At 42.2% G+C, this 12,229-nt stretch overlaps 1 protein-coding gene across 1 annotated transcript in view; it reads right to left on the minus strand.

Annotated features, from left to right (window-relative positions):
* The window catches only part of MBTPS1 (membrane bound transcription factor peptidase, site 1), a 353,237-nt gene that overhangs the window by 187,335 nt on the left and 153,673 nt on the right, over positions 1 to 12,229 (minus strand). The window contains exons 7-8 of the mRNA XM_069215792.1: positions 11,666 to 11,782; positions 194 to 261 (exon numbers count right to left, since the gene is read on the minus strand). Of these exons, the coding sequence (XP_069071893.1) occupies positions 194 to 261; positions 11,666 to 11,782 (185 nt within the window). The remainder of the gene's footprint in view (positions 1 to 193; positions 262 to 11,665; positions 11,783 to 12,229) is intronic.

Consider the following 12,229-nt stretch of genomic DNA (forward strand, 5'->3'; position numbering starts at 1 on the left):
ACACAAATTACATTTCAATCGTAGTACAGAATGGCACTTTTGCATAAATGTGAGCATTTTTATCGCTTTGTAAGCGGCCTTACAAGGGCACTACATTTATTTACATTTATAAATAATCCAGAAAGGTTTACACTGTTACAGACTTGAAGACAAATGCTCACTTTCCATGTTTAATGAAAAGACTACTTCTTACCCATATAATGGACCATCATTGCCAATGGCAGACACCATGATCACGTTGTTAGCAGTCAGCTCCCACACCTGCAGGTTATGTTTTAAAAAAAAAAAAAACGTTATCACTAGCAAGTGAAGCAAGTAACTACTAATCCAATGTTTTTCATAAAGTTTCCTGCTGGTATTTCACAGCTTATATTTTCCAAGAAATACTTGTTGCACGTAGAGCTGAAATGAAGGCAGGGTCTACACATAGCTTCAACCAAAAATGAATTTGCAGAAGCAGCAGTCATAAGAATGTCATTCTGTATAAACAAGGAATCTTCTCTTGGCAAAATAGGTTTGCCTGGTGGAATGCTGTAGGCCAAATTCACACCTCAACAAACTTGGGATCAAAGTTGATAGATGCTGCTTTTTTGGATAATGACAACATTTGGGCAGGCATGTAAATCTATAAAAGTGGAATGCACAAGACAGGGCAATACAGAAGCCATAAATTATCTCTCTGTGCAGCACACAATTATCTTAAATTAAGATAACTACATCAGAGCTTAGAATACCGGACTCCACACCTAAGAAAAACTACTTGGTAGAATATCTCTGGCCAGCCTCACACTCTATAAGCATCCGACAATTGCTGTCACTCCATCTCCATGGCAGGTAAACCAAACATCACAAAACTACTGGCTGAGCAACTGTCAGTAGCCTTTTCTGTTTTTTTTTTGGGGGGGGGGGGGGGGAGGGGGTCTTTTTTGGGCTCAGAACAAATAAACACCAACGCCAACGCACACAATGTATTTTATCTGAGCTCCTGTATTAGTTAAGTCAAGGCAATGTGGAAAATAGGATTTCACACACACAATAAAAACATTTCTCTTTGGTCTTCCTCATACATACATTACTTTCAATCGAGTTTAATACTGCACACACAAAAATGACAAGAGAACTAATCAGGATTTTGTAAATATAAAGCTATATACAAGGGAGGAAAAAGAGGGAGTGGCATTCACAAGACATTTGAGATACAACCAACTTTATCATACAAAACAGAAAATCATTCCACTCCAATGAACTATCGACATAGCCCAAGAAGAATATGCTTTATTTTTTATATTTTCAAATATGTTAACCAGCTTACGGTATCTATTCCTTAACCATTCCTCAATTTCCTGCTTTTATGTACTCTTTCTATGTCTCATTACAACCTTACTAGTCAGTAGCTTTTATGCTGCTTCCACTTTTCTTAGATATGTCTGGTCCAATCCATTGGGTGCTGGTATACAAAACAATTCAAAATATCATGTTCAAGCTAAAGCTGAATCTGTGATTTTTTTTTTAATTAAAAAGTTGTTCAATATATCACAGTATTAAAAACATGTAGGTCAGAGTTCGCACATTTCATTTTTAGGAGACCCACACATGAAGATGATATTTTGTTGTAGAGATTAAAGAAAAACATCTGACTGTTTAGAGATGGTCTTTGTAACACATTTAGAACACACTGTCATGGTCTACTATCCTGTGCTCTGATGCCTGACAGCATCTCCAAAATGGTGCAGTTGCAGTTCAAAGATTAATTTGAACAAGCTGAGGATGGTGGTGGATTCTATGCAAAGAGGGATGGTGTTGGCGTGAAAGAGGGGCAGAAGGAGGAATGACGAGATTCTCCATTACTGCAAAGAGTTTTGAAGGTGGAGAGGTAGGGCTGAATTTGGAGAAAGGGTTTAAGGACATGCACAGATTTCAATATTAGAGTGAGGAATAAACAATAGATGCTTTGTGAACAGCATGCGATCCCAACAGGTGGAGTAGAAGTATTGTGCAATATCACTACTTGTGAGGGCTGTAAAGCTGAGTGATTTTGATAGGGTTTAAAAGTGGAAGCCTAGGATGAAAGTAAGAATAGTAGAGTTTTGGAAGGATCAGCAGTAATCCCCTTTTTGGCCAAAGGTAAGTGTTGGTGGACTAAGTTTTGTGGCTGCAAAATAGATGGCAATGGCTTGAGTTGGTAGCAAGGGCAGACAGCCACATATTCAAATTAGAACAAATTCAGAAATTACGAGTGGTGGGAAGTTCATGGTGCCAGAAAAAAAAAAAAAAAAAGAGGAACAAGACTAAACTTTGAGTGAGCCCAATGAGAAAAAAAAATGTTCACCTTAGCTGTGCTGAGCATTACACACAGATATGCTAACTGTTGACTAAAGAGACAGGATTTTAGTAAGAGAGTAAAGGAAGGGGATGTGTAGAAGATTTAAGTGTTGTAGGTTTCAATCGCTGATTAAGCTGAAATTGTTGCTGGACTTTTCCTGGAAAAAACAATGTTGAGAAGCAAAATGTTTAGGTTGAGCATTCCAGATAGTACAGCTTTCGGATTACTTAAGACACATGTTTTACTCCTATATTCCTACACCTCCTCACCCCTGCCCTCTGTGTTGATTCATCCACCAAGCCCTCCCGCTCTCCCACCCACTGCTTCTCCTCCCGACTTGCGCAATCTTTCCCTCTCTCCTGTTACTTCTCCTACTCAACCCCACCCTCTGTTTTGTTTCTTCGTACCCACAACCTACCTCTCTCTTGCTCTTTGCTTCTACTCCTCACTCTGCCCTCCATGTTGCTCCCCCCCCATACCTGTCCCCTTCTGCTGCTTTCCCCACCCTTCTCCCCCAAAGGTGCTTAAAAAAAAAAAAACGATTTGCACAATTTTTTCTGGTCCAACTCAGTAAATTAAAAATGCTTTTGTCATTCTGTAGCAGCACACACCTACACAGTGATGCTACTGCTGCGGTATCGTGCATTTCATTAATGTTTGTTCTCTTTAGCCATGCTGCAAAGGATGCAATACATCATGGCTAAAAACAATAGGCAAAGCAAAAAGGTTCCAAAGACAAGACTTATTGGCTTTGACATTCCATGTTACTTGATTTGCAACTTTTGTCTGGCACATAGATAATTTTCAAGTTGTGTTGTCAGTGATTGTGAGACCCTCCCTGCCCCCCTTTGATTCCCCCCCAGCGCCTTGAGACCCTCACGGGTGAGTAGTGCGCTCTACAATTTTTTTGATTGATTCTTCTCTCAAAAAGGATGGCAAAAAATCCAACAATAACACCAAGCTACTTTAGGGTGTAGGGTCATCCCAGGAGATGAGGCACAATGACTTTGAACTCTAACCACAAAACAACCACCTCATCCACACAACAAAGAATTTGAAAGAAAAAACAATGGCATTCATATACACAGCACGGGTACTGGAGTAATGAAGGCAGTGATGAAAACCCTTCTTTTCAGTCCAGATGTTAGATCAGCGTCACTGCATCTGCTGACTAGCCAACTAGAAGTCACTTGACCATAACACAGTCCACCATAATGTGGTATCAAATCAACAGTAAAGCTTGGCAAATCCCAATACCTGGGACGTGCTCTGAAGGAGGCAAGGAGTTCCCTACTGGTATCTTCAAGGAAACTTCAATGTGAAATGGGGCATTAATGGTGACTGTTCAAATCCTGGCACAGTTGAAAATATTCTGATTCACGTGTGGGGCATAAGTGGAAACCCAGATACAAGTATATGGTTTTGTTAAAGAGTAACTTCAATCTGTAACACTAAATGCCAAAGTATGCATAGCATTTGAGTCTATTCAAAAACATGGACATAAAGATTTCCAACAGAAGCAGCGAATGTCACACTGGTTTGGTGAATTCATTTGTGGGTCAAGTCAGAGGACTACATGAACTCCATAACATATCAGCAAAAAAAAGGCTATACAAGGAATGTCAGTGTAACAAAAAAAAAGGCTATACAAGGAATGTCAGTGTAACTCCAACTCAGTCATAGATTCGCCACAGCAGTCTAGTGGACTGATACTGAAGCAGCAGAGAACAAACAAAAGCAAGGAGCAGCTATCTACCATAATATTCTGTACATAGCTTGGAGCTAGGGTGTGGGAAACAGATTCAGATTTTATTTGCTCACTTTCCAATAACTGTGATGTATTATTATTGCATTCATATAACGTTTCATTGCCCTGTCAAGGTGCTGAAGCACACTGCGTGCTGCTGGCAGGCTACACTGTTAGAAGGTACTTAGTTGGAATAGGATAGAATTGCACTGTGACTCAAGGAGGAAGCATGGTGGTGTTAATAACGAGTGATTTAAGAGGCACTCTTAGCTCAGAGTCTATACTTGTAACGGCAGGAAGAGGAGCGACAGATAGAATGGATGCACTTTACATTAATGTATGATTGTCAGTGATATAGCAGCAAGTAAGCAGCCCATGGCATGCACTGGGTGCAAGCAGTCATTGCACATTGGTGTATATAATCAAAACCAGGTCATACCGTACCCTCACTGGGGAAAATCCCCCCACACACCCCCTCTGCATACCTGAGAGCAGTGAGACAAGGGACTGTGGTGTAATACCCCATAAGGGCATACGAGACTGCTCTTATTCAGACCTTCTGGAGCACACCGACCCATTCTCTGCAATAGTCCAGTCACCCAAGTTGGGAAGCAGATTACTCCCCCACCCCCCAAAGGTTTAACTATCATTGGTCACACCTTGGGCCAGGTACACTGGATGGTTACCTCTACACCTGGTTGCCTCTGTGGCACAAATGCTGCCTCACTGTCTGTATCAACATTTCCATACCTGTCTACTGGTCTCCAGGATGCACAGTGGAGACCCAAAACAATGCAAATTGCTCTTTGAGTAACCTAAACCCACTCGGCATCAACGCTCACACTCCAATATAGACGAAGCCACAGACAGGGATGCTAGCTGTGACTCCACAAGTGGCACAGTCGCAATCATGGCTGAACTCAGACCCGAGTTTTGCTCCATCAATACACATTTTGATACCTTCACAAGTCGCCTAGATTGTATGGGTGAGCGCCTGGATCAACAGACCACCAAACTGGGCACTGCTGAAGAGAGCGGCCCTGGGCTTGAGGATGGAGCAACAACCCTGCTGAAAAGGCTGGAAAAGGCTGGAAAGCATTGTCAAGACAAGCCTGTCAAAAACCGAAATCTCGAGACACGCTCCCTTAGAATTAACATTTGCATTATGGGTATTGTGGAATCCACTGTTAAGGGGCGTCCAGATACATCTGTCTAACAGCTTCTTACAGACCTCTTTGACTGAGGTGGTTTCACACCTACCTTGGCAGTGGAGCGTGTCCAATGATCACTAAACCCGAGACCACCAGCAGGTGTCCTCCATGCTCAATCATTGCATGACTCCTCAATTACAGAGACACTGCACTCAGGCTAGCCAGCAAGAATGACCATTGCAAAACCAAAGCTCCTCTATTTCTACATTCCCAGACTTCACTATTGCCGTCCAGGAGGCACAACACAAATACTCAGATGTCAAGAACTCTAAGCGTAAATTGGGCTTCAAGTACGCTATGTTATACCATGAACGTTTACGGGTCGAGGTAATGGAAAACCTTGCTTTTTGACACCCCGGCAAATGTTTCAGACTTTTGCAAACAGCACACTGTGAACACTTCCACCTCTAGATGAATACTCCGGAGCGCTTCCCAACTGCCGCCTCTACTGCACAAACAAGCCCTGTCTGATGGATACTTTCCTTACTTCCAGTGACTTCCACTGGCAGACCCATCAAGGGTACCCAAACCCAGTGTCATATCTGCCCTGATCTTTTCCTTGCTCAGGCACACTGCTCCCATTGCTCTAATCCACTGCACTGCAATCAGTGTTCTTAACTTCTACCTTTAGACACAACAATGTTGATTGAAGGGATGTTTATTTGTTTTGCCAGTTCTTGGGATTCACTTAATGTGTTATCATCTGGTGCAGGTGTCGGGAGGGTATTTCTAATTTGTTTACTTTGGTTTTAATTGTTTTTTATTGATTGCCTTTCTTGCGGCTGTTGCGTAGCCATTCTCATAACATCGTCTTAGATGACACGATGTGAGAGCCAGGAAAAAGTGTTGGAACTTACCCTCCTTACATGGAACATACACAACCTTAGTAATCTGCGGAAGGGGAAGCAGTTACTTTGTCATCGCTCTCAACAAGGGGTCAAAATTGCCTTCCTTCAAGAGACTGTCCTTCCACCTCTGGACTTGCATGCATTTGCCTCCTCTTGGGGAATTCCCCTCTCCTGTTACAGCTCCTACTTAAGGATATATGCATTCTTCTGCATAAGACAACCAGTTTCCTAGACCTTGAGGGCCAATACATCCTACTAGAAGGCATTCTGGCTGCCAAATGAACCCTGTTGAACAATTTCTATGCTCCAAACATGGATGCACCCGAATTTTACCAAGACATCTACACACTCAGGGGTTGGGTACAGGTGGGTCAAATGCTCATGGGCGGAGACTTTATCATGGTACAGAGCCTTTCAGTAGTTTCCTCCAGCATACAGGCAAACAGCAAACCACATGCTCTTGGAGGCCTCAGCAACACTGTTGATACCTACACCCTTCATGCAATCTGGCGAAAGCGACACCCCTCTTCCTCCGATTACACTTTTTACTCTGCACCCCATGGCGTATGGATGACGCTCGATCATTGGTTCCTCTCTGCAAATGCCACGCAGTGGACAACTGATATGATGCACCTGCTACATACATTGTCAGATTACTGCCGGGTCAGAATGGCACTGCAAATACCATATGGCGGCAGTCTGGAACACAGATGGCAATTCCAAGATGAAACCTTACATGATACAGTCTTTTGCTCTGAGTTGCACGATTCCATCATCAAGTACTTTACTCTCAACACTGGTTCAGTCTCGTAACAAGCCACTCTTGGGAGGCCTTTAAAGCCTATATTCAAGGTGTCTGCATCTCCAAACATGTAGGCATATTGCTGGACATACGTTCCCAGCTGGCTCGAATCGAGTCCAAGCAGCAAGACATCGAACACAAAGACTCTCAACCCCACTTCTCCCCTCAATTACACCGACCCTCTGTCCTAATGTCCAAATTCTGTGACTTGGCTTACAGGGAAATAGCGTATTTGGGAAAACACACCACTGCCAGACGGTATGGAGGAGGAGAATGTCCTGGACGCACACCAGTAAGGCCACTTGCCTCAACCACCTCAGTGGCTACAGCACCAAGGTACATTCTCCTACCAGTACAACTGTCTCAGATAATGCACGTATAATGGCAGAACTCCTAAGCTATTATGAACAACTTTACTCCTCCCACACATCCAGCAATTCAAAAGAGATTGCAACATACTTTGCGAAGATTGCGATGGTGTGGATTACTGATGGGCAACAGTTTCTTAAGCAAGCCTAGCACCTGTGAAGAAATCATCCAGTCTATAGAAGCCCTCAATGGTTCCAGAACCCCAGGCCTATACCGTACAATCTGGCTTTGTACCTCACAGATCAACCTCAATAAACATATGACCGATACTTGCAGTAATAAACAGGATCTCCCCTGAAACCCCTGAAGCAGTGGCCCTCTTAGCTGCTGAAAAGGCATTTGATTCCTTGGAGTAGCCCTTCTTGAGGGTGACGTTGGCCAGACTGGGCCTCCCTTGCAGCTGATAATCTACCACCTATAATTTGTGATATGTTAATTTTTGGGGGCCTCTCTTGTTTACATATAAACTGGGCAAAATCATAACTCTTCCCTCTCACTGATGCACATGGCCTGTCACCATAGAGTATCCCCTAACTTGGAGTGTCTACTCCACCAAGTACGTGGGCATACACCTACACAGAGAGAAAGACCAGATCCTCCAACTCAACTATAGCTCTGCCATTGATAAACTCTTCACCCAGATGGAACATTGGATTAAGCTACCGCTTTCTATGGTTGGGCCTATAGCACTAATAAAAATGGTTGTCCTTACTTGCTTCTTATACCTCTTTCTTACTATCCCTATACAGCTGACAAAAAACTTTTTTACCACTCTGCGTAGCCTCCTACTACGGCTCATATGGGTGGGTGAAAACCCTGCCTTTTAAGGGACATTCTGGTTCTCCCTTCTGAACAGGGTGGCTTCAGCGTCCCGGACCCCCAACTATACTACCTTGTGGCACAATGCCATTCTTTATACCACTGATACCATCTGGATGCCAAGGTCCCCTATCTGAGACCAGATATGAATCAAGCTGAAGATCTCCCACTATCCTCCATATTACCAACTGGTATACCTATGGAGCCACAGACATTCAAACTCTCTCAACCACCAGCTGAACAAGACAGAAACGTCGCTGTGTATTATGAGGGGGCGTACTTTATTCACCAGCACTACCCCTGATTAACAACCCCTGGCTCCTCTTCACATATGAAAAGCCTTACAATGGCTTTCCAGATGCTCATGCATGCTGATGACGCTCGCTTCCATGGTGCCTCTTATATGGACCATTTTATCCGTCGGCGACTTCACAATACTTTACGCTCACACATACCAACAAATCCTCTAGCTCCAGATGACTTTCCCCCATTGACTCTTATTATCTTTGAATCTGACAGAACGTTACAGGCGGACTAGAGACACCTGGGAGAATGACCTCGGGCAGCCACTGTCCCATAAGTCTGTTATTACCCCTGTGCTCAATCCAAGCTCATCTTTATTAACCACAAACAAACTACTACACTTCAGATTCTTACACCGGGCATATACCAAACCCAAAGATTGATCCTGCATGCTCATCCAAATGCCCTAAATGTCATGCCGTAGAAGCTGATTTTGCACATTTAACCTAGACATGCCCACACATTGGGTGCTACTGGGCCAAAATATTCTCTCTAATTTCTGTTATGATAGGGGCCACAACAGAGCCTGCCCTTCTGTTGACACTCTTGGGCTATGTTCAGGACATCCCCAAGAATCACCGCAGATTCTCTGCCTTTGCATTCAAAACTAGGCCTAGCGCTCCACTGAGGCAGTGGACATTGCCCAACATACTCTGCCTGGCTGAAAAGCATGATCCACTGTGATAAAATTAGTGAGGATCACACAATTACAGCCCCACACTGACAATATCAAAGATATATAACATCCGCTGCGTACTTACTCACTCTGGAATCAGGCACCTCAGACTGATGTAATATCCCATCCCTTTTTTTTTTTTTCTTTTTAACATGCTCCTACGCTCTGTTTTATGACTGTATTGACCATCCAAGACACAGGACCTTGGAAATACCACACAATCTTTCATCGCATGCCTGGACTCTTCCATAATCATGCTATGTCACTGGCTTGCTTGTTCTTTTATGCAACTGAACATTGATGTTGTATGCAATGAAGTCTGGTTTTGCAATGGTTTATTGTTGGTTACTAATCTCAGAAGCCCTAGTAAGTAAAGTTGTTTTGTTTTTTTTAAACCCTACATTCACATTTAACCATAAAATATGGAAAATATTTCACAGGTCTCAGAAATATGGGTTTCATTATTCTAATGTCAGCCACCAAACCACACTGAGATTTACCAGTTTCGTAGACACTAAGGTTATGTGACAACAGAGAACAAAATTATGCAAGACTTATCTTAAATTATGCAACAGTAAAATGCAAATTATGCAGCATTCAATGACAGTCTGTGGAAATATTTTTTAAATTACGTGGCAAAATAGGTAAATCCATGACTAGGAAGTAACCCTGCCGCGAAGGAATCACAGTTTCAATGGCCTTGAGCACCCTCCATTGTTTTGTCTATAGTGTTATGTAAAAGGTTAAATTAAATCCTGAACATTCCAATTCACTGCAATTTTTAGCTGCATCTTGGGGAGCATCTTCATCAACAATCTATCCCTTCTACAGAAAGGATGTGTTTTTAATAACCTAAAATATATAATTCTAAAATTATGCATTCTTAACTAGATAATGAAGTATTGTTAACTTCCTTTCACTGCATGCAGCTAAAGAATAGAGAACAGTATGTCACTTACTATTTTAATAAACATTTCAGAGCTTGAAAAAAAATGGCATTGGGTGGTCATCTCCGAGTTCTGTTGACATTTACGAGCCTCTCGGCCTTTTGATTTATGACGTTACCAGAACTCCTTGGACTCAGGTCAATAGTCAACCATATTACATGCTTAACAATAATAGATTATATATATATATATATATATATATACACACACACACACACACACACACACACACACACACACACTTATACTTATCTGGCATGCCCCTATTCAATATTGTATAAATATGTGTATATATAGCGGGACGTGTTGTTGTCAGCGGGCAGCATGAAAGTAAATCCCCCGCGAACAGCCTAGCAGGCACATTTTCAAACCTTAACATGTTGAAGAGATTTTTCTAAATTCACTGCCTTCCACACATCTAGCATTTTACAATAACACATATTTAGTTTTATACACGTTTTTCACTCCAATTCGCTGGTTTAATAAGGCATTCAGGACACTATAAAGTAGTACTTTTTTGTTTTTAATGTCTTATTTCTAAACTGTTACACACATCGCATAGGAGGGTCTGTGTCAGCAATGTCTTTGGATTTTGGCAAACTGCACAACTCAAAAAGCAGGAGCTAGATGAATGTTGTCATTTAAGATATTCTGAATCCAGTTCAATGTGAAGTAAAAAGGTTGCAATGGACCTGAACAGCCAGAGTACTCCGCTGATGCACCAGAAAATCCTGATATAAAATCCCGATATACAATCCCCATATGTAAGTGGAGCCACAACTGAACAGAACAATACTGTCAAAAACCCACAAAGCGTATCCGGGTCAGTGCTAGACGCAGGTGGGCAACCAGAGCAGAGCGAGGCACAGTGGGCGTTGCAACTGAAGCGCTTAGTGCACACGTTAGTTGCGGTTCAAAAATCGGTGCCTAAGTCCAGTACCATTGATCGCAAAATGACAAAGCTGGAGCTAAAAGAACTTTCAGCCTTAACATCTGTGAAATGTATATGCTCTTGCAGCTAAACTAAGCATATAGGCTTATTCTGAACAGCACTGAGAATTCAGAGGCTGGCCTGGCCGCCATTCTCCTTCCACCTCAGCACAGATTTTGAGAGAGAGAGCGTACACTATTGAGTTGGTTTTTGGGGCAACCCAAAAAACATTTAAAGGACTGCATTCCAGAAGACCTGATTTTTCCTGGAGGTGACTTTCCTCTACGACCCACCTCGGAGAGGCTGTAACCCTACTGGTGATATCCAGAAGCAGGGCCGTCTAATACAGACCTTAAACTTGAAGCGTCCATGACTGCAGCGTCTTACAAATACTTCAGTTCAAAAAAGTTGATCTTTGCTTGACTGTACAGCAACTAATCTGTTCACGTTTTTCCAGTCAGCTCCTAAAAGTTGCATTACTCTCTTTAAGAGGCTAGTAAAAGGGTAATAAAATGTGTGTGGGAACTAAAATTCATCTCACATGCCCCCTGTATCTAATCTTTCGAGGGAAAAAGAAGAAAGTACAACAAAAAAATACTGAAGACAACATCTTTCTTGTTGTATCTGAACGTGGATGAAAAACGGCAACTCTGCTGATTGAACTACTTGACTTGAATTTGAGTACAAACCTTATCAACAAATGGGTGGTCCATGAAATCTGGTCCGCCGATGCTAAGGTTCAAGACATCAATCTTCTTCAATATGGCATAATTAAAGGCGTCTAGGAACCAAGACGTGTAGGAGACCTGGTAAGAAAAAACAAGAAGTTTTTTTTTTTTAATAAAAAAAATCTAATCTATGATACAGATGTATGTATGCAAAATAAATATGAGTGTTGACTCGTTGAAATTAGGTCGTACTCATTTCTCATAAATAAAGTAAGCACAGGACAGAGTACCGATGGTACTACTCAAGTGTGTAACTTTCTTACTCTTGCACTACCTTTTTCAGTCTGTGAGAGGAAAATGCAAAAATTGAAATACAATTGTAGAAAAGTGGAGTATTATGCAGTGAGGCTGGTTAGGCATCACTATGTAACCATCTCACAATACCCCAAAGATGGTCCTTGGATTCACAATAATAAATCCTTAGCTCAGTCCTGGTAGCGTGGCAAAGAGCAGTCATGCTTTGCTAGAGGAACACGTGTTAAGCATTTCAACATGGACGATAAGCAATTGACAACTCGAAAGACA

This window comes from Pleurodeles waltl, chromosome 12 (genome assembly GCF_031143425.1).
Source record: "Pleurodeles waltl isolate 20211129_DDA chromosome 12, aPleWal1.hap1.20221129, whole genome shotgun sequence".
Lineage (NCBI taxonomy): Eukaryota > Metazoa > Chordata > Amphibia > Caudata > Salamandridae > Pleurodeles > Pleurodeles waltl.